This window comes from Microcaecilia unicolor, chromosome 1 (assembly GCF_901765095.1).
Source record: "Microcaecilia unicolor chromosome 1, aMicUni1.1, whole genome shotgun sequence".
NCBI lineage: Eukaryota > Metazoa > Chordata > Amphibia > Gymnophiona > Siphonopidae > Microcaecilia > Microcaecilia unicolor.
Genome location: NC_044031.1, coordinates 120,934,647 through 120,958,096, shown reverse-complemented (window position 1 = coordinate 120,958,096; position 23,450 = coordinate 120,934,647). Strand labels below are relative to the sequence as shown.

The window sequence follows — 23,450 nt, the reverse complement described above, 5'->3', positions numbered from 1 at the left end:
CCTGGCCCTTTTTTTTCTTACGACCAAGCCACAAAAATGTGCTCTAAATGACCAGATGATCACCAGAGAGAATCGGGGATAACCTCCCCTTACTCCCCCAGTGGTCACTAACCCCCTCCCACCCTCAAATATTTTTTTTTTAAATATTTTTTCCAGCCTCAAATATCATACCCAGCTCCATAACAGCAGTATGCAGGTCCTTGGAGCAGTTTTAGTGGGTGCAGTGCACTTCAGGCAGGCGGACCCAGGCCCATCCCCCCCTACTGTTTTGCACATAAGCTAGGCGTTTTCCCTATCAAGCTGCTTGCTAAATTTACATGAATCTCATTTGAATGTGATTTCCTTTGAGCATTGCTCACAATTTCAAAATCAGAATCTAAATGGACACATTTTTTTTTAAAGGGGACCTTTGAGCATCAGCCCCGAGTGAGTCTGTGCCTGCCCCGGCTCAGTGGAACCACACCCACATCCCAAAGGGTGCCAAGGTATAGTCCTACTCTCAGACTCCGGGGAAGCTTCCTCCCCCAATGTTGAGAATGATACTGCATGGGTCGATGTCGACACCCTTTGAGGCACCAATGCTGAGGAACTATCCACAGGCATGGTAGGAGCTTCAGGAAGAATCTGGGGCAAATCCGCAGTTGGCATAAGTGCCCTCGATGCCTGAGAAGAGTGCAACTGCAGTATCTGTGCCATCTCCTCCCTGAGCATGGTTCAGTACAGCTCATTGAAGGAAGGCATCAGCAAACGAGGGGCAGCCGGGACAGAGGCCTGAGGAGTTAGGGCTGAACTGGAAGCAGGAACCTGGCTGCTTGGAGACTTGCATTCCGGCACCTCTACCAAAGAGGGGGAGTGCTCCTCCCAGTGCCAGCACTTCTCAGTTACTGGTGATGCTGACTGCTGACTGACTGCTTCCGGCACCATGCATCAAAGAGGATCAATGCTTACACTTCTTGGGCTTCCCCCCGACACTCAGCATCGCAGTCCTTCAGTGTCAACAAGGATGTCGTCGAACCCGTACATGCCATCGGTACCGGGACAATGCTGACTGGTCCAAGGGCCTATTTTCAGCCCCTGAGGTCAAGAGAGCTGGAGATCTCCTTGATGCTGGTGCAGTTCCAGTGGTAATCAAAGTTTGCACTGAGGTCGATGCTTCCTTTGCTGATGTCGATGGACTGGCCTTCGAGGGGCCAAAAGGTTTCTCTTGCTGGACCTGAGGGCCCTTTGTGTCCTCAACTGCATTTTCAAATAGACAGAACAAGTGTTAGGCTCATGGTTAGGCCCAAGGCACCCAATGTACCATGAGTGCAGGTCCATCACAAAAATCACCCGACTACATTAGGAGCACCTCTTGAAGGCAGTTGGAGTCTTCTTAGACTTCAAAAAAACAATTGCAACCACATTAAACTCAATTGTGAACTGTAAAAAGGGGCAGCGTTCAAATTGAGGTCAGTGCTCTGGCCTAAGCTGGCCTAGCAACTCGTGAAAAAGAAAGTAAAAGAAAAAAAAATCCTACAAGGTTAAAAAATAAAATTTAAATTATTCAGAAAATAATTACAAAAAGGAGAAAAAACACCTTTTTGAATTCTGTCACCCCTGTTGTCTCCACTATCTCCAGTGGAAAAATTCCAGGCATCCACTACTCTTTATGTGAAAAAGTATTTCCTGAGGATGCTTTTAAGTTTGTCTCCTGGCTGTAACTTCCACTCCAAATCAAGTTCCTGAACTGCCCCAGCTGCAGCTTCCCTGGCAGCAGTTTAGCTTCTCAATAGCTGCTTCAGTTTCAGCTCCACTCCTGAAGTCTAGGCCAGCTTTTCCTAGCTGCTGTAGCATCAGCAGCAATCTTACTTTCAATTTTGCACAGAAGCTTTCTCTGCTTCTGACCAGCTTCTGCTGATTACTCTCAGGTGCAGACTGCAAATCAATCAAGCTTTCAGAACTTTGTTGTTTGTAGCTCAGTCTGAAGCCACAATACACTTTCTCTTACTTTGTGCCTTTCAACAGGGAACAGCTTCCAAGGTACTTACTTTCACACTTTAAACCCTTTTTTCTATTCATCTTATACCTTGCCAACTCTCCTGGCTAGGTGTGGCTTGTACAACAGCCCCAAGCACACTCTGCTGCACTTCTCTGGCCCCTCCTGGCAGTATTCCTGTGCCCTCTAATCCAGAGTTTACTTGCTGCACTACAGCACTGCACACCTTCCCAAAACTCCAGAGAAAAGAAAGCCTGCATGTCCAGCACTTAATAATTTTTATTTTCCTAGCTCTGTAAAGCAGAGCTACTCTCTTTAGCCTGCCAAGCTGCCACCACATGTGATAGTATGAGCCAAATTGGTGCAGGAGGTCTTCAATAAATGCAGTCAATCAGGGATTAAAGATGAAAGGAAAATATTTATTTACATGCAGAGAAATGTGTAACCTGTTCTTGCCACAGATCAGAGGTAAATAAACATACAAAGCCACTTCTTACAGTCACAAGCCTTCTCTCCTGTGGCCTGCTCCTATAGGCCCACGGCACATGCTTGGTCACCCCTCAATCAGGCAACCCAGCTTCCTTGTTTCTTCCAATCCTCACTGATCCACTTTCATTGACTTCCCAAGTCAGACTGGCTAACAGATTGTAAGACAAACTTGTCTTCTGCTCTGAGCCTCACCCTTCTGATGGCTTCAGTCTCAGCAGACTAGCACCACCTGCTGAAAGGTGGATGAACTGTAACCTCAGTAAGGGAGTGTTTCTAGGGATGCCTACTATTATGTCACTCAGTCCCTCAGAGGAGAGTCAGAATACAACAGAACTTCGTTATAACAGGGACCCGGATATAGTGGACAAAAACGCACTTCTTTCTATTTCTTTGGTGTTGTACTGCATGTAGAGTCTTGCACCTTAGGGCTGCAGTTTCATCTTTGTCTACATTAGTACTTTTAGTTTGAGGTCACTTATCCTATATTTGAAGAGGGGTTATATGTGTTCTGTGTGTGTGACTTGAGGTCAGGTTTTCTGACTGGGATGGATATCAACAGGCACTGGTAAGTACCATGGGCCCACATAGAAAGATGTATGTCAGTTCACCTTCAACCCTTTTGGACCCAAACAGGCTTATTTTCGAAAGAGAAGGGCGTCCTTCTCACAGGGTCGCCCAAATCGGTATAATCAAAAGCGTTCTCAACTGCTTTCCGTCACGGGGACGACCAAAGTTCACGGGGGCGTGTCGGAAGCATAGCGAAAGCGGGACTGGGGCGTGCTTAATGCATAGGCGTCCTCAGCTGATAATGGAAAAAAGAAGGGTGTCCCTGACGAACACTTGGGCGACTTTACTTGGTCCTTTATTTTTTTACGACCAAGCCACAAAAATGTGCCCTAAATGACCAGATGACCACCGGAGGGAATCGGAGATCACCTCCCCTTACTGTCCCCACAGTGGTCACTAACCCCCTCCCAACCTAAAAAAAATGTTTTAATATTTTTTCCAGCCTCTATGCCAGCCTCAAATATCATACCCAGCTCCATGACAGCAGTATGCAGGTCCCTGGAGCAGTTTTAGTGAGTACTGCAGTGCACTTCAGGCAGGTGAACCCAGGCCCATCTCCCCCCTACGTTACACTTGTGGAGGAAACAGCGAGCCCTCCAGAACCCACCAGAAACCCACTGTACCCACATCTAAGTGCCCTCCTTCACCCGTAAGGGCTATGGTAGTGGTGTACAGTTGTGGGGAGTGGGTTTTGGGAGGCTCAGCAAACAAGGTAAGGGAGCTATGCACCTGGGAGCTTTTTCTGAAGTCCACTGCAGTGCCCCCTAGGGTGCCCAGTTGGTGTCCTGGCATGTGAGGGGGACCAGTGCACTACGAATGCTGGCTCCTCTCACATCCAAATGGCTTGGATTTGGTCGTTTCTCAGATGGGCGTCCTCGGTTTCCATCATCTCTAAGGATGACCATCTCTAACGTCGACCTAAATGTTGAGATTTGGGCGTCCCCGACCGTATTATCAAAACGAAAGATGGACGCCCATCTTGTTTCGATAAAGCGAAGATACATACCTGTAGCAGGTGTTCTCCGAGGACAGCAGGCTGATTGTTCTCACACTTGGGTCGACATCCACGGTGGCCCCAGGAATGGCAATTTTTCAAAGCAAAAATCAACAAAGTTTTGCCAGATCCTTCTGGTGCGTGGGGCACGCGCATTGTGCATGCGCGGCCATCTTCCCGCCCGTTGCATGAGTGCTCCCGGTTAGTTATATCCAAAAGCAAGAAACAACAAGAACGAAAACTCCAAAGGGGAGGAGGGTGGGTTAGTGAGAACAATCAGCCTGCTGTCCTCGGAGAACACCTGCTACAGGTATGTATCTTCGCTTTCTCCGAAGACAAGCAGGATGCTTGTTCTCACACTTGGGGTATCCCTAGCACCCAGGCTCACTCAAAACAACAAAGAAAGGTCAATTGGGCCTCACAACGGCGAGGACATAACAAGGATTGACCTAAAAACCAGAATATCTAACTGAGCGTGCAGCCTGGAACAGAATAAAAATGGGCCTAGGGGGGTTGGAGTTGGATTCTAAACCCCGAACAGATTCTGCAGCACTGACTGCCCAAACCAATTGTCACATCGGGTACCCTACTGAAGGTAGTAGTGAGATGTGAATGTGTGGATTGATGACCACGTTGCAGCCTTACAAATCTCTTCTATAGTGGCTGACTACAAGTGAGCCGCCGCCGCCGCCGCCATGGTTCTAACACTATGAGCCGTGACATGACCCTAAAGAGTCAGCCCAGCTTGGGCATAAGTGAAGGAAATGCAATCTGCTAGCCAATTAGAAATGGTGCTTTTCCCGACTGCGACTTCCCTTCTGTTGGGATCAAAAGAAACAAACATTTGGGCGGACTGTTTGAAGGGCCTTGTCCGCTCCACGTAAAAGGCCAATGCTCTCTTGCAGTCCAAGGTGTACAATTGACATTCAGCAGGGCGGGTATGAGGACAGGGGAGAAATGTTGGCAAGACAATTGACTGGTTCAGATGGAACTCCGACACTACCTTCGGCAAGAACTTAGGGTGCGTGCGGAGAACTACTCTGTTGTGATGAAACTTGAGATAAGGAGCATGCACTACCAAGGCTTGAAGCTCACTGACTCTACAAGCTGAAGTAACAGCCACTAAGAAAATGACCTTCCAGGTCAAGTACTTCAGATGGCAGGAATTCAGTGGCTCAGAAAGAGGCTTCATCAGCTGGGTGAGAACAATGCTGAGATCCCATGACACTGGTGGAGGTTTGACAGGGGGCTTTGACAAAAATAAACCTCTCATGAAGCGAACAACTAAAGGCTGCCCAGAGATAGGCTTACCTTCTACATGACAATGAAAAGCACTAATTGCACTAAGATGAACTCTTACGGAGTTGGTCTTGAGACCAGACTATGACAAGTGTAGAAGATATTCAAGCAGGGTCTGTGTAGGACAAGAGCGAGGATCTAGGGCCTTGCTATCACACCAGATGGCAAACTTCCTCCATTTGAAAAAATAACACCGCTTTGTGGAATCTTTCCTGGAAGCAAGCAAAACCCGGGAGACACCCTCAGAAAGACCTAAGGAAGCGAATTCTACGCTCTCAACATCCAGGCCGTGAGAGCCAGAGACTGGAGGGTGGGATGCAGAAGCGCCCCCTTGTTCTGAGTTATGAGGGTTGGAAAACACTTCAATCTCCACGGCTCTTTGGAGGACAACGCCAGAAGAAGAGGGAACCAAATCTGACGTGGCCAGAAGGGAGCAATCAGAATCATGGTTCCGCGGTCTTGCTTGAGCTTCAGCAAAGCCTTCCCCACCAGAGGCCCGTTCCCCAATGACGGAGAAAGGCATCCGACGCTAGTCTGTCGTGGGCCTGAAGTATGGAACAGAACTGAACCTTGGGATTGAGTTGAGTGGCAAAAAGATCCACCAAGGGGGTGCCCCACTCTCGGAAGATCTTGCATACAACGCCCATGTTGAGCGACCACTCGTGAGGTTGCGTTATCCTGCTCAAACTGTCAGCCAGACTGTTGTTTACGCCTGCCAGAAACAGCTTCCCAACACAGGGTGCGAGATCCGGTGCCCCCCTGCTTGTTGATGTAGTACATCGCAACCTGATTGTCTGTCTGAATTAGGATGATTTGATTGGACAACCGATCTCTGAAAGCCTTTAGAGTGTTCCAGACCGCTCGCAACTCCAGGAGATTGATCTGAAGACCTTTTTCCTGGAGGGACCAAACTCCCTGAGTGTGAAGCCCATCGACATGAGCTCCCTACCCCAGGAGGGATGCATCCGTTGTCAGTACTATTTGTGGCTGAGGAATTTGAAAGGGATGTCCCAAGACCAAATTGGGCCGAATTGTGAAAATCGGTGGACAGCTGGATTGTATCCTCTAGGTCCCCCGCAGCTTGATACCACTGGGAAGCTAGGGTCCATTGAGCTGATCTCATGTGAAGACGCACCATGGGAGTCACATGAACTGTGGAGGCCATATGGCCTAGAAGTCTCAACATCTGCCGAGCTGTGATCCGCTAAGACGCTCTGGCCATGGAAACTAGAGACAGAAGATTGTGTGCTCTCACCTCGGGAAGATAGGCGCGAGCCATCTGAGTCCAGCAGAGCTCCTATAAATTCCAGTTGCTGAACAGGGAAAAGATGGGACTTGGGGTAATTTATAACAAACCCGAGTAGCTCCAGCAGTTGAATAGTCATCTGCATGGACTGTAGAGCCCCTGCTACCAGCCAATCGTCGAGATAAGGGAACAAAAGTACTCCTAGTCTGAGTAGCAACGCTGCAACTACATCCAGGCATTTTGTGAAGACCCTGGGCGCAGACGCCAGACCAAAGGGCAACACACAATACTGGAAGTGCTGCACTCCCAGACGGAATCGAAGATACTTTCTGTGAGCTGGAAGTATCGGGATGTGTGTATAAGCATCCTTCAAGTCCAGAGAGCATAGCCAATCGTTTTCCTGAATCTCCGGGAGAAAGGTGCCCAGAGAAACCATCCTGAAGTTTTCTCGGACTAGGAATATGTTCAGGGCCCTTAGGTCTAGGATGGGACGCATCCCCCCTGTTTTCTTTTGCACAAGGAAGTACCTGGAATAGAATCCCAGCCCTTCTTGCCCTGGTGGAACGGGCTCGACCGCATTGGCCTTGAGAAGGGCGGAGAGTTCCTCTGCAAGTACCTGCCTGTGCTGGAAGCTTAAAGACTGAGCTCCCCGTGGGCAATTTGGAGGCCTGGATATCAAATTGAGGGAGTATCCTAACCAGACTATTTGAAGAATCCACCGATCGGAGGTTATGAGAGGCTACCTTTGGTGAAAAAATTTTAACCTCCCTCCGACTGGTAAGTCGTCTGGCACGGACACCTGAACAGCGGCTATGCTCAGTTGGAGCCAGTCAAAAGCCCGTCCCTTGCTTTTACTGGGGAGCCAGAGGGGCCTGCCTTGGTGCACGCTGTTGACGAGAATGAGCGCGCTGGGGGTGAGCCTGAGAAGGTTTTGATATTGACATTGAAGGAAGTGAAACTAGGAAAACAAGTACGCTAGCGTTTAACTATAGAAAAGGTGATTACGACAAAATGAGAAAAATGGTGAAAAAAAGACTGAAAGGAGCAGCTCGCAGAGTAAAAAACTTGCATCAGGCGTGGATGCTGTTTAAAAACACCATCCTGGAGGTTCAGGACAAATATATTCCACGTATTAGAAAAAAGGGAAAAAAGACTAAACGTCAGCCGGCGTGGCTAAACAGTAAGATAAAGGAAATCATTAGAGCCAAAAAACAATCCTTCAGAAAGTGGAGAAGAGAACCAACTGAAAGTAACAGGATAGATCATAAGGAATGCCAAGCCAAATGCAAAGCGGAGATAAGGAGGGCAAAAAAGGACTTTGAGAAGAAATTAGCGTTGGAAGCAAAAATACATAGTAAAAATTTTTTTAGATACATTAAAAGCAGGAAACCGGCCAAAGAGTCGGTTGGGCCGCTGGACGAAAATGGTGTTAAAGGGGCGATCAAGGAGGACAAAGCCGTAGCGGAGAAATTAAATGAATTCTTTGCTTCGGTCTTCACCGAGGAGGATTTGGGGGGGGACACCGGTGCCGGAAAAAATATTTGAAGCGGGGGAGTCGGAGAAACTAAACAAATTCTCTGTAACCTTGGAGGATGTAATGGGTCAGTTCAGCAAGCTGAAGAGTAGTAAATCACCGGGACCTGATGGTATTCATCCCAGAGTATTAATAGAACTAAAAAATGAACTTGCGGAGCTACTGTTAGAAATATGCAATCTGTCCCTAAAATCGAGTGTAGTACCGGAAGACTGGAGGGTAGCCAATGTTACTCCGATTTTTAAGAAGGGTTCCAGAGGAGATCCGGGAAATTATAGACCGGTGAGTCTGACGTCGGTGCCGGGCAAGATGGTGGAGGCTATTATTAAGAATAAAATTGCAGAGCATATACAAAAACATGGACTGATGAGACAAAGTCAGCACGGATTTAGTGAAGGGAAGTCTTGCCTCACCAATCTAATGCATTTTTTTGAGGGGGTAAGCAAACATGTGGACAATGGGGAGCCGGTTGATATTGTATATCTGGATTTTCAGAAGGCGTTTGACAAAGTGCCGCACGAAAGACTCCTGAAGAAATTGCAGAGTCATGGAATCGGAGGTAGGGTATTATTATGGATTAAGAACTGGTTGAAAGATAGGAAGCAGAGAGTAGGATTGCGTGGCCAGTATTCTCAGTGGAGGAGGGTAGTTAGTGGGGTCCCGCAGGGGTCTGTGCTGGGTCCGTTGCTTTTTAATGTATTTATAAATGACCTAGAGATGGGAATAACTAGTGAGGTAATTAAATTCGCCGATGACACAAAATTATTCAGGGTCGTCAAGTCGCAGGAGGAATGTGAACAATTACAGGAGGACCTTGCGAGACTGGGAGAATGGGCGTGCAAGTGGCAGATGAAGTTCAATGTTGACAAGTGCAAAGTGATGCATGTGGGTAAGAGGAACCCGAATTATAGCTATATCTTGCAAGGTTCCGCGTTAGGAGTTACGGATCAAGAAAGGGATCTGGGTGTCGTCGTCGATGATACGCTGAAACCTTCTGCTCAGTGTGCTGCTGCGGCTAGGAAAGCGAACAGAATGTTGGGTGTTATTAGGAAGGGTATGGAGTCCAGGTGTGCGGATGTTATAATGCCGTTGTATTGCTCCATGGTGCGACCGCACCTGGAGTATTGTGTTCAGTACTGGTCTCCGTATCTCAAAAAAGATATAGTAGAATTGGAAAAGGTACAGCGAAGGGCGACGAAAATGATAGTGGGGATGGGACGACTTTCCTATGAAGAGAGGCTGAGAAGGCTAGGGCTTTTCAGCTTGGAGAAGAGACGGCTGAGGGGAGATATGATAGAAGTGTATAAAATAATGAGTGGAATGGATCGGGTGGATGTGAAGCGACTGTTCACGCTATCCAAAAATACTAGGACTAGAGGGCATGAGTTGAAGCTACAGTGTGGTAAATTTAAAACGAATCGGAGAAAATTTTTCTTCACCCAACGTGTAATTAGACTCTGGAATTCGTTGCCGGAGAACGTGGTACGGGCGGTTAGCTTGACGGAGTTTAAAAAGGGGTTAGATAGATTCATAAAGGACAAGTCCATAGACCGCTATTAAATGGACTTGGAAAAATTCCGCATTTTTAGGTATAACTTGTCTGGAATGTTTTTACGTTTGGGGAGCGTGCCAGGTGCCCTTGACCTGGATTGGCCACTGTCGGTGACAGGATGCTGGGCTAGTTGGACCTTTGGTATTTCCCAGTATGGCACTACTTATGTACTTATGTACTTATAAGGAGAATTCTACCTTCGCTTGTTATAGGCGTAGGGAGCATTCTTCCTTCCCCGGAAAAATCGTCTACCAGATGAGGTAGAAGCAGAAGGCACCCAGCGGGAGAGATTGTCCATAGCGGTTTCCCGCTGCGTGATGTGATCAACCACTTGCTCGACCTTCTCACCAAAAATGTTATCCCCCCCCCCCCCCCCGGCAAGGGACATCCGCAATCCGCTGCTGGACTCGACTGTCCACGTCAGAGGCACACAGCCATGAGAGTCTGCGTATCACTATACCTTGGGCAGCGATTCTGGATGCAACATCAAAAGTATCGCAAGCACCCCTGGACAGGAGTTTACGACATGCTTTCTGCTGCCTGACCACCTCCTGAAAAGGCTTGGCCTGCTCCGGAGGGAGCTTATCAACCAAGTCCGCCAGTTGCTTCACTGTGTTCCTCAAGTGAATGCTCGTGTAGAGCTGGTAGGATTGAATTTTGGCCGCGAGCATAGAGACCTGATACGCCTTCCTCCCAAAAGAGTCCAGGGTTCTAAATTCTCTTCCTGGGGGCGCCGAGGCAAAGTCTCTAGAACTCCTGGCTCTCTTGAGAGCGGAATCCACAACCATAGAGTCGTGAGGTAACTGCGACTTCATCAACTCAGGTTCTCTGTGAATCCGATATTGGGACTCAGCTTTCTTGGGAATGGTGGGATTACTTAATGGTTTCATCCAGTTACGCATAAGTGTCTCCTTCAGCACATTATGCAAAGGAAATGTGGATGACTCCTTAGGTGGCGAAGGATAGTCCAGGACCTCAAGCATCTCAGTCCTGGGCTCATCCCAGATACCACTGGGAAGGGAATGGCCACAGACATTTCCCGGACAAATGAAGAGAAAAAAAGACTCTCCGGGGGAGAAAGCTTTCTTTCTGGTGAAGGAGTAGGATCAGAAGGAAGACCACAAGACTCAGAAGAGAAATACCTGGGATCCTTCCCTTTATCCCATGAGGCATCCTCATCGGTGTCGGACAGGAGTTCCTTAACTGCAGTCCTAAACCGGGCCTGTGTCGACGCTGAGGAACCATGTCCTCAATGTCGAGAGGTCGACTCCCCTGCCGGCAGCGATGAAGCTGCCTCCATCGATGTTGACGGGGAATCGACCTGGGTGGCAGGTGGCACCGGCATCGAAGACCTCACCACAGGCATAGAGCCAGCTGCCGCTTCCACTGACGGTACGGAGGGCGCAAGCACCCCCGGCACCAGAGCAAACTGACGCAGCAACCCCTGCAGAAGACCTGGAAGAAGGGCTCGGATGCGCTCGTCTAGAGTTGCCGTCGAGCAAGGCTGTGGGGTCGGTACAGGAATCGGCGTCAGAATCTGTGGAGGTCGAGGAGGCGGTACTGGGCTGCCCGAAGACCAACACCTCTTGAATGAAGGGTGAGCGTTCCTCCCGGCATTGGCGCTTCACGGGTGCCGAATCTGTCGACGCCCCAGAGCTCTCGGTACCGTGCTTGGAAGGAGACCGATGACGATGCTTCTTCGCCTTCGCTCGATGCACCTCATGCAGACTCCTCGGTATCGACGAGGAGGATGTGGAATCCACATGCCTCCTTGGGGTCGGGTCCGAATCTGGTCGGTCCCGTGGGGCCTGTACAGCAGGAGGCTTCGAGACAGGTGGAGACCCACTCGACGCTTCACTGCTCCCAGCGTGTGGTGGTCTCCGGACAGCCATTACCTGCGCTCCTGAAGTCGATGCCATCCCCGGTGCCGATATCGACACCGAGGAACGGATCGAAGAGCTTTTCTCAACGCTTGTGTCCGCTTTTTTAGGCTAAGACACAACTTACGTGCGTCTGGGCGATGGTCGGGCCCAAGGCACTGAAAACACTACGCTTGGGGATCGGTACCCGAGATTGACTGGCTGCACCGAGTACACTTCTTGAAGCCGCTGGGAGCCCTCGATGACATGGACGGAAAAATAGCGGCGTAAAAATCAAAATCCGTGATTGTGGCTCAAGGAAGCGCACAAAAAGGAGAAAACGCATACGCACAGCCTAAGAGGGCCGCAACGGAGGCGAACGGAAACTTAACCAGGCCAAAAACTAAGAGGTAAAGGAAATTTTTTTTTCTTTTAATAAAGGGAACAGGGTAAAAGAAATAAAAGAAGAAAAAAAAATGAAGTAAAACTTTGAAACCCAGCGAAAGCACGTTCCAAGGGCTGAAGAGAGAGACCACAAATGCAGCCGCTCTCTACCGCGGAAAAAGGGAAACTAACTGGGAGCACTCATGCGACAGGTGGGAAGACGGCCGCGCATGTGCGATGCACGCGCCCCGCACGCCAGAAGGCTCTGGCAAAACTTTGTTGATTTTTGCTTTGAAAAACTGCCGTTCCTGGGGCCGCCGTGGACGTCGACCCAAGTATGAGAACAAGCAGCCTGCTTGTCCTTGGAGAATACGGGTTTCCCCGCCCCTTCGCGGGCACGTCCTGCGAGGACGTCCTCAGGAAAACTTGGGCACCCCATTCGATTATGCCCCGCCACGTGATCCTTCCTTAAAAATTAGTGAATACCACTGTTTTACATCAATTTATGAATTGTCTGTAGTTTAAGAATAGAAACTGTTGTTATTTAGATTCCTTTGGCTCTCCTCTATTAACCTATGAAAATGTCTGTGGCCTTCTGGCACGGGCTGACCATGCTGCACATGCAATAGGAGTCCAGCAGGCAGTACTGCTCCATGGGGGTGAGGAGGGGGGCTAAGCACACCTTAACTGCAATAGGTCCTCGGGTAACTGTGGCTACCCTTTCAGCTAGGAGTGTTGAACAGACTTTGCAAAGTGGACTGGAAAGTTCAAGTGCAGAACTGGAGACATGACTGGAGATGAAAGGGAAACTCCCAGACGAGCAGAGGACCCTGTGTGAAGTACTTCATACACTCATTCCTTCCACTGTTACTTTTTCTTTTTCTTACAATAGCGCTTAGTGCTGGGATCCACAACTACTTTTAAGCACGAACATTTACACCAACTGAACCCTGGTATAAATTCTTGTGCCTAAATTAGGCGAAGATCCCCCTTATTCTATAACAACATGCATAAATTGCAGGAACTCCCCTGATCTGCCCTGACCCTTCCATGGCCACGCCCCGTTTTTTGCTTTACATATAAAATTTACGTGTGTAGATTTCAATTAATGCCAATTAGAACGAATAATAGATTGTTATGGTCCAATTTTCTGCGCTAATTGGCTTGCTATTCAATTAAATTGCACATGCAATTTAAAGCACCATTTATAGAATCCAGAGATAATAACTATTCCAACATGTTTGGAAATTCAACAATAAACTAAAGGGCAGCAGACCCGAAGGCTTGGTGGCTATCTTAAAATTTACTAGAAAAGAAAAGCTGATGTAAATCATTTTATAGTAGCCAGTAACCATATGATTTATGTCAAAGTGCTGTTGAACATCACTGTTCACATAGCCAACAAGGAAGATGCTGGACTGAGTTAGGGCTTACTGGGAGCCAAGTGTTGAAATACCTCCATATATTGCCTGAATACTGTAAACAAACACTGTTCTCTTTAATATGCTGAATTATTTTGGTGCATTATTTTGATTTTTTTGGCACATGATTCCCTGGAGTGTATTCCGTCTGCATATTATCAGTAACTGAGGTACTAAAGGAGAGGCAGCTGATGCAGCTGCAACAAAGCCACACAGTGAAGGGGTCCTTCCCTACTGTGTTCAAAAGTGCCCCCCCCCCACTACTACTGACATGTGTTTTCCCCCCTATACCAGGAATTATATCTTGCCCCCGCTATGCCTCATCCCATCATGCCTATGGTGATAACCCACAAAACCTCCAAAGATTCTACTTTTTCCCAACAGCCAATAGACACTAGCTCTCAATATATTATAGAGAAAGGAAGAGCAAAGGAATTAGCAATAATTAGGTCACACCAACCTCTCAGAAACAAATCAAAGAAGAATAACAGGTTTTCTGTACACTCTCATCAAATTCACAAAAACGTTTCAATATGTCAGTCTAAATGTAATTAGATACAAGCAATAGAATCAATTTGTCCATTAATTCAGAAGAATCATCACTTACAATCATTAATGTACCAGGATTTTCAGCTATAAGCGTAGCTATCACTAGTAGGTCATTTCTAAGCTGATGGTCATAATGACGATAACCACTTGTCAGCAGGTTCACAAATGCTTCCTTCAAAGGCCTTAAAAGAAAAAAACAAAACAAAATTGTTGCATTTATTCTTGTGTACACTTTTATTATACAAAGTGTAACTGGATATTCATACCACTGTGCTGTTTGTAACTAAACCATTTGAATGTAACATCCTTCTTTTGTACTTTTGCAAGCTGGAATGGGAACTAAGCCTGTCTGCACTTCACCTGATCGTACGTCTCAAATAAAAAGAAAAATAAGCCACGAGACTCTATTCTTATGAAAGTTATACAAGTAGTTTGTGAAGAACAGGCAAGAAACCTACAGGACTACATATACTTTGTAGTCTACCCCTGAATGTATGTGATCTAGTCCCATTCTGACATAAAATTAACACATTTTTCAGCAGGTTGAAAACAAAAGTACATTTTTATTCATGCACTATTTGAACTGATTTGTGAAGTTTCTTTTAAAATTTGGATAGTTCGATTCCCCCATTCCCACCGGCCGCAAGAACGAACAACCAGCGACACTGCTCATGCTGACCGCACAGCCTTCCCAGTAACGTGACTTTCTGTTTCTGCAGAGGCATGAATACGCCAGAAAGAAGGTTGTGGGGCCCGCAGGAGCAGTGTACTGGTTGGTTTCTCTTGTTCACTGCCGGAGAAGATCAACAGTTTTAAAAGATACAGGACTGGCTGATACACAGAGCTGTTATGAGTTACTTGCAGGACATTACCTCCCTTTCTCCACAGCCATACCAGGAGCAAGTGGAGGAAGAGAGAAAAAAGGGGAGTGTAATTACTTCAAATTTGTTTCTAAGGGAGAAAGGAAATAAGTCGCAACAAGACTTGCCTGCGCTAGTGCACTCTACCCATCACAAAAGTGACCTATTTTTTAACTGCTGTACTGGATGAAGAAATAGTGAAGAAGATGAAGTCAACATTGAACGTTTTTTTTTCTCTCTCAATCTCCATCTGCTTACATGGGGACACAACTCACTTGTCTGGCACGGATAATAAGAAAAGTTCCATTCTTTAGGGCATAAATGCTGGATTAGCAGCTCTCTGCTAATTTCTTCCTTTTTAGTTATATGAAGACATTGAATATTACTTACACACCTGATCAATGTGCTTGAGGGTGTTGAGAATTCATCTGGTATGCTATGTTAATACTAGAAAAGCATTCAGTGTTAAGAAGTTGTTTTCCCCATTTATTTTAACCACATCTTTCTTTCAATTTAAGAAGAATTTGGTAACAATATTAAAGCTGAGAATCAAAGCATCATAAGGGGATGGGCTGCTGGTGTGAAGAATAAAAGTGCTCTAAATTTGTCATTACATTATAAAAGTGCTGGAACCTGCTGCACTGTAGAGGGAGAGAAGGATAGTAGAGTGGAAAGAGGAGAGAGAATGGGGGCACAGGCTAGATGGAAAAGGGGCAAAGAAGGAGGGCAGAGGCTGGACTGAAGGGGAGAGAAGGAGACCAGACCATGGAAGGAAGAAAGAGAGAGAAGGAGGGCAGATGCTGGATACAAGGGGGAAAGAAGAACAGCACACAGTGGGTGGAAGGGAGAGATGCTCAGCACGGCAGGAAGATAGGGGCAGGGACACAGGGGGAGTTGAATGATGGACATGGACAGAGAAGAAATGTCAAATGGACCAAGAGACCCTGGCACGCACTGAACCAGAAAGGAAAAGAGAGGTGGTGGCACAGTACTAATCTATCGATCCTACTTCACCACCGAAACCACTGCCGAGTCCATAACACCTCAACTCGAAATTGCCTCAAGAGAAGACAGAGGAAAGTGGAAAGTTTGGAAACTAGAGACTGGGACCAACAAGATTTACAAAAATTAGAATACCAGACAACAAAAGTAGAAAAATGAAATTGGGGGAGGAAGTGACGTCATTGGCAGAGATGGCAACTTAGGAGCAGAGCTCCGAAGCATGCCAACATTTTTTTATTAATAAACCCACTCCCAGCAACGTGGAGACAGTAAAAGTGGATTAAGTACCTGGTTCGAGGTCGGAGCTAGGGATCGATGGTGGCTCAAATTCGCCAAATTAACATTAAGGTGTTCTCTCAAGCCACGACATCACAGGCAGTATAACAGCATGCTAACATGGTGGAGGAGACGGGCAATACTTCAGAGCGTCTGCCTGAGACTGGAAAGGAGCCACTAACGCTGAGAGAGGAAATTCAGCAAGGTTTCGCTGATTTGAAAAGTGAGCTAGTCTCCTTTAAAACTGAAATTCAGCAGGCAGTAGGTTTGGACGGCTTCCTAAAGGAAAAGTCCATAGACCGTTACTAAATGGACTTGGGGAAAATCCACTATTTCTGGGATAAGCAGTATAAAATGTTTTGTACATTTTTGGGATCTTGCCGGGTATTTGTGACCTAGATTAGCCATTGTTGGAAACAGGATGCTGGGCTCGATGGACCTTTGGTCTTTCCCAGTATGGCAATACTTATGAGATCCCACGGGAACTAGCAGATTATAGTGCCTGAGTGGGAGAGATCGAATCTCACTTAAATACATATGAAGAGGATGTAATTCAATTGCAAGAGCAAGTGGCCCGCCTAGAGCAGTCTAAGGAAGAGTTTCAGTTGAAACTTGCGGATCTTGAAAATAGGTCCCATAGGCAAAACATCCGGTTTAGGGGTGTGCCTGGGACAGTAGTGGAATCACAAATGTCATCCATGAGATCTTTGAAAATCTCCTCAGAGGCTCTCTTCCTCCCAATCTGCTTCCGGAGTACCATATTAAACAGGCGAACAGAATAACAGGAGCCCAAGACCGCAATGTGCCAAAGGACATAATAGTTTGTTTTCACAAATTTTCTGATATAACTGGCTCTATGTGCAGCCCGGCATCACGATGGTCCTAATATGTGGCAATCAGGGGAGACTGAGATTGCGGATATGGCCCTGGCTACATTGAAGCGGAGAAAGGAATATTGAGACTGGACAGAGGCTTTGTACCAGAAGAGGATTTGCTACTGTTGGCTATACCCAATTGGACTTGCTTTTCAGGTGGAGGGGAAGTCTTACCAGGCTTGATCTGTGGACAGTCTTGTGAAGCAATTTGAGGAAGTGGGGCTATCAATGGCATAGTCACCTAACAGATCAGTGGAGGACCCGACAAAGAGCTTGAGGCCACTGGTGCCGCCACCACGCTGGAGGAGCAAAACTCATGAAGCTAAGAAGATGACAACAAGAGGAACAGCCCTGAATGAGGGTGCAAGTTAACATATGTGACTGTAATGTTTGAAATGTCTATATGTGAATGCCAGAAGCCTAAGAAATAAGATGGGAGAGTCAGAACAAATTGCACTAAATGAAAAATTAGATATAATAGGCATCTCTGAGACCTGGTGGAAGGAGGATAACCAGTGGGACACTGTCATACCAGGGTACAAATTATATTGTAGTGATAGGGTAGATCAAATTTTTGGAGGGGTAGCATTGTATGTTAAGGAGGACCTTGAATCAAATAGATTGAAAATTCTGCAGGAAACAAAACACATCTTGGAATCCCTATGGATTGAAATTCCATGTGTAAAGGGGAAAAGGATAGTGATAGGAGTGTAATATCATCCACCTGGCCAGGATGAACAGACGGATGTGGAAATGTTATCAGAAATTAGGAAGGCTAACAAACTGGGCAACACAATAATAATAATGGGTGATTTCAATTATCATAATATTGACTGGGTAAATGTAACATCAGGGCATGCTAGGGTGGTAAAATTCCTTGACAAAATCAAGGACTGCTTTATGGAGCAGCTGGTACAGGAGCCAACAAGAGAAGGAAAAATTCTAGACCTAGTCCTTAGTGCAGCACATGACCTGGTGTAGGAGGTAACGGTGATGGGGCCGCTTGATAACAATGATCATAATATGATCAGATTTGATATTGGCTTTGGAGTAAGTTCACACAGGAAATCTAATATGTTAGCATTTAACTTTCAAAAAGGAGACTATGATAAAATGAGAAGAATGGTGAAAAGAAAAACAGGAACAGCTGCGAAGGTCAAAAATTTACATCAGGTGTGATGCTGCTCAAAAATATCCACCCGAGGCAGTGGGGAGAAGAGAGCCGGGAGCGCGGCTGCAGAGTCGGGGAGCGCGGCTGCAGAGCCGGAGGCCACGTAGAGGCACAGAGGCTGGCCGAAGGCGCGCAGGTCCACCAGCGGGCAGCAGACAAGTTGGCCGGGCCCGTGGAAGGTGACCAGGCCGCCGAGGTCGGCATGGTGGAAGTCAGCACCCAGCCGCCGCAGCCGGGCCTCCTCGGTCTGCGGGCAGGGTCCGCACCACAGCCCCATCATTCAGAGCAGTAGCGCGTGAGGAGGCAACTCTTTGCCGACTTCTTGAGTCTCTTGGCAGGCACTCCTGCACCTCCTCGGTTGCGCTGGCGGAGGTTTTGAATTAGTTGCTGACCTGCGTTAGAGAGAGGCCGGTATTCCGGGCCAAGTGGCGTTTCTCGTCCGGTACCAGGAGCTGCTTGTGGGGTGGTCTAAAATTAGGCCAAGCGGCGTTTCTCGTCCGGTGCCGAAGTGGATAAAGAAGTGGATAAAAAGGAAATGAACTCCAGATCCCAATTTTCCTTTGTGCCTTGGAGACATGTAAACTATCCCTTAACTGACATATATTACGGAGCCTCTGTGCCCTGGGCACACCAGACTGTGAATGAATTATCTACTATACCTCAAGATACTAAGACTCTACAATTAACAGGTCTTAAGAGACGTAACAGTAAAAACCAAAGTAAAAACTAAACATTCACTGAAGGAGCTGAAGACACCTTCAACAGGACAAGCATGCCTCTAAAAGAGCCTTTGCACTGCGTTGGATCACTAAACCCCACTGAAACCGAATCCAATACTGCTCACAACAGCTGAAAGGCAAGAGGAAATAACACACAAGATCAGAACACCAGATTCCACACCAAAGAACAAAGATCTATCACACACCTAACAACCAGAACACAGTCTTATTAGTAGATCACAGTGGGCAGAAACCAATATGAATACCTTAAAATTACTCCTAACAGTCTACTCCTTAACAATGATCCACTTAACGTTAACCACCCCACTATCAGAAAGCAACATTATACCAATACTACACACTCATCAAAGATTGATTAGTTACACCACACCCCATCAAACTGACAACAGCTTAAACAAAGGAAGAACACCAACAGAAAGGAAAGAAGGGACCTAACAAACTCACCTCAACAAAGACACAACTAATAAAAGTCCACACAACACCAAACACAGAAACTCATTCCAAACAATCCAAGTGGGCTACATCAACGCCAGATCTGCTGTAAACAAAACAGAAACATTAACAGACTGGATCACATCAGAAAACCTCAACCTACTCTTCATCACTGAAATCTGGATCCATGACCAAAAGGACCCTATAATTCTAGACCTGTGCCCACCAGGATATAAAATCACGCACTGAACCAGAAAGGAAAAGAGAGGTGGTGGCATAGCACTAATCTATCGATCCTACTTCACCACCGAAACCACTGCCGAGTCCATAACACCTCAACTCGAAATTGCCTCAATCAGAATCCACAACAAAACCCTATGTGATCACTTGAATTGTGTCCTGTTCTACAGACCTCCAGGTAATTGAAACGAAGGTCAGATAAACTTCATGGACTTAATTTCAAACACATGTATAACCAACTCCAATATATTAGTATTAGGAGACATCAACCTTCACTTAGAAGACACAAACTCTGTCAACGCATGAGAATGTAAGGAATTCTTCCACCTATGGATCTCAACTGGCCACAACTGCAAGCGACCCATGTCAATGGGCACACACTCGATCTCATCTTACACAAACTTTCAACAGACCAGAACCTAACAGTAACAGATATTAAATGGACTGAAACACCATGGTCCGATCACTACAAACTAAACCTATCCCTACACTGGCGGAAGAAAGGTATACAATGAATACAAGAACACACATCTTACAGTACAAGAGGTCAAGTAGACACGGAAACATTTTGGCAACTGATGTACAATAACGAATGGACAGCACAAACAGACTCCATATACTACCTCATAGACTGGGATAAAAGATGCAAACGCATACTAGACGAAATAGCACCCTTATGAACAAGAACCTTGCATAAGCACAACTCGATACCATGGTTCGACGAGGAACTGAAAAAAATTAAAACACAATACAGGAAACTCGAACGAGCATGGAGAAAAACAAAAGATGATCATACATACAACGCTTGGAAACAAATACAAAGAAAATACAAATATGCAATAAGACGGACCAAAAGATTATACTATAAAACTAAAATAGGAACTGATTACAAAGACACGAAGAAACTATACCAACTCGTGAATAAACTCCTAGATACCAACTTGGTCACAGACATCCCATCTGCAGATAAACTTGCCAAGTATTTTAACGACAAAATTATAAACCTACGCAACACGCTACCTCAAGACAACATTGACATCGAAAACTTCCTTAATGAGTTGGACCCAACCTCTGGTGAATACCCGGCTGATCGAACCTGGTCAAACTTTGCTGTCCTGACCATCGAAACAGTTACCCAGGTGATCAGCAAGTTCTCCAACACTCACTGTAAACTAGATACCTGTCCCTGCTACCTAATGAAATCCGCCCCTGATCGCTTCATAGCAGACCTCACCTAAATTACATGCTCCAACAAGGTCTCTTCCCCAAGGATATCCTACTTACCTCGATACCAAAAGATAGCAAGAAAAAATCAAATGAAATTACTAACTACCGCCCAGTAGTGTCCATCCCGTTGGTAGTCAAACTAATGGAAAGCATGGTAACCAAACAACTTACAGATTATATAAGCAAATTCTCAACATTACACGAATCACAGTCAGGATTTCACCCCCTCCATAGCACCGAAACAGTACTACTCACTCTCCTAGCCAAATTCAAACAGGAAATAGCAACAGGCAAAAACATCCTTCTCCTCCAACATGGTAAACCACAATATACTAATAAGACTACTAGACAACTTTGGGATTGGTGGAAACATACTTAGCTGGATCAAGGGTTTCCTAACCACAAGAACATATCAAGTAAAATCAAACTCAAGAACATAATCGCCGTGGAAAGCAGACTGTGGAGTACCACAAGGATCACCGCTATCACCGACCCTCTTCAACTTAATGATGACCCCACTAGCCAAGTCCTTATTCAACCAAGGCCTTAACCCTTCCATCTACACAGACGATGTCATAATATACATTCCCTACAAAACTAAACTGACAGAAATCACCAACAAAATCAAGCTAAGCTTAAACATTTCGACTAAAACTCAATAAAGAAAAAACACATTTATTTATTTATTATTTAGATTTTGCTCACACCTTTTTCAGTAGTAGCTGAAGGTGAGTTACATTCAGGCACACTGGATATTGTCTCATCCTCTCATCCCAACACAGCACGGAAAACCCCACAAATATCGACACCCCAGATTACACCCTCCCTATCTCAGACAGCCTAAAAATCCTTGGCATTATAATGGACCACAACCTAACACTGGAGAGCCAAGTGAAATCCACCACAAAGAAAATGTTTCACTCAATGTGGAAACTCAAACGTGTGAAACAATTCTTCCCGAGGGAAACTTTTCACAACCTGATACAATCAATGGTAATAAGCCACTTAGATTACTGTAATGGAATCTATGCAGGATGCAAAGAATAAACCTTATAGAAACTTCAGACTGCTCAAAACACGGCAACTAGGCTTATATTTGGAAAAACGCGATTTGAAAGTGCAAAACCCCTCCGTGAAAAATTACACTGGCTCCCAATCAAAGAAAGCATTGCATTCAAAATTTGCACCCTGGTTCACAAAATTATCTACAGCGAAGCCCCTGGATACATGACAAACTTAATCAACTTGCCAACCAGAAACACATCTGAATCAACACGAACATATCTAAATCTACACTACCCAAGCTGTAAAGGACTTAAATATAAATCTACCTACGCATCCAGCTTTTCCTACATAAGAACACAACTGTGGAACGCGCTACCAAAAGCCTTGAAAATTACATACAACCACATAAACTTCCGGAAAATACTAAAAACCATCCTATTTAAAAAGGCATACCCTACCGATCCAACCTAAATGCCTGAACTTGGCTACACAAGAAAACTAAAGCATGTAACCAACATAACACAACATGAACTTTATCTTACCACAACATCGCATTGTATTTGTTCACACCGGAGTCTGCAAACGCCTCTCCGGTACTATGTAAGCCACATTGAGCCTACAATGAAAATGTGGGATACAAATGTAACTAATAAATAAATAAATAAAATTCTTTGCTTCGGTCTTCACCAAGGAAGATTTGGGAGAGATAGCCGTGCCAGAAATGGTATTCAAAACTGATGAGTCAGAGAAACTGAAAGCTCTATAAACCTGGAGAATGTAATGGCACAATTTGACAAACTGAAGAGTAGCATATCTCCTGGACCACATGGTATTCATCCCAGAGTAGACAGAATTGAAAAATGAACTTGCGTAACTATTCTTAGTAATATGTAATTTATCTTTAAAATCAAGCATGGTACCAGAAGCTTGGAGAGTGACCAATGTAATGCCAATTTTTAAAAAAAGGTTCCAGATGAGATGCAGGAAATTATAGACCGGTGAACCTGATTATGGTGCCGGGCAAAATGGTAGAGACTATTATTAGAGAGCATATTCAAAAGCATGGATTAATGAAACAAAGCCAACATGGATTCAGTGAAGGGAAATCTTGCCTCACCAATCTATTACATTTCTTCGAAAGGGTGAGCAAACATGTGGATAAAGGTGAGCTGGTCGATATTCTGTATAGTATCAATATTCAATATCAATATTCAAAAGATTGGTATGAAAGGGGAGGTGCTGCCATTGGGAGATTTCAATTTGTCTGATGTGGATTGGAATGTCCCGGCTGTGGAATCAAAAAGAAGTTGGGAGATCGTGGATGCCTGTTAAAGTGCCTTGCTCAGACAAAGGGTGATGGAACCCATGAGGGAAGGGTTGATGCGGGATCTAGTGCTCATGAATGGAGGAAGTGTTTCCAATATCCGGGTGGCTGCCCACCTATGTAACAGTGATCATCACACCATATGGTTTGATATAAAGGCGAAGGCATAGTGCGGACACACAAAACTCAAAGTACTGGATTTCAGATGTACTGATTTTGACAAAATGGGGGAATACGTGACGAAGGAGCTGTTAGTGTGGGAAAGCGTAGGAGATGTGGAAAAACAGTGATGCAAGCTAAAGGCTGCTATAAATATGGCAACTGATCTTTCTGTGAGAAAAGTAAACAAAAACAAGAGAAGCAGGAAGCCTATATGGTTCTCCAACCAAGTAGCTGAAAAAATAAGAGCAAAAGAGGCTTTGTTCAAGA

At 45.7% G+C, this 23,450-nt stretch overlaps 1 protein-coding gene across 1 annotated transcript in view; it reads right to left on the bottom strand.

Annotated features, from left to right (window-relative positions):
- The window catches only part of LOC115468148 (cilia- and flagella-associated protein 69-like), a 640,933-nt gene that overhangs the window by 378,332 nt on the left and 239,151 nt on the right, over positions 1–23,450 (bottom strand). The window contains 1 exon segment of the mRNA XM_030199696.1: positions 13,928–14,051. Within this exon segment, the coding sequence (XP_030055556.1) occupies positions 13,928–14,051 (124 nt within the window).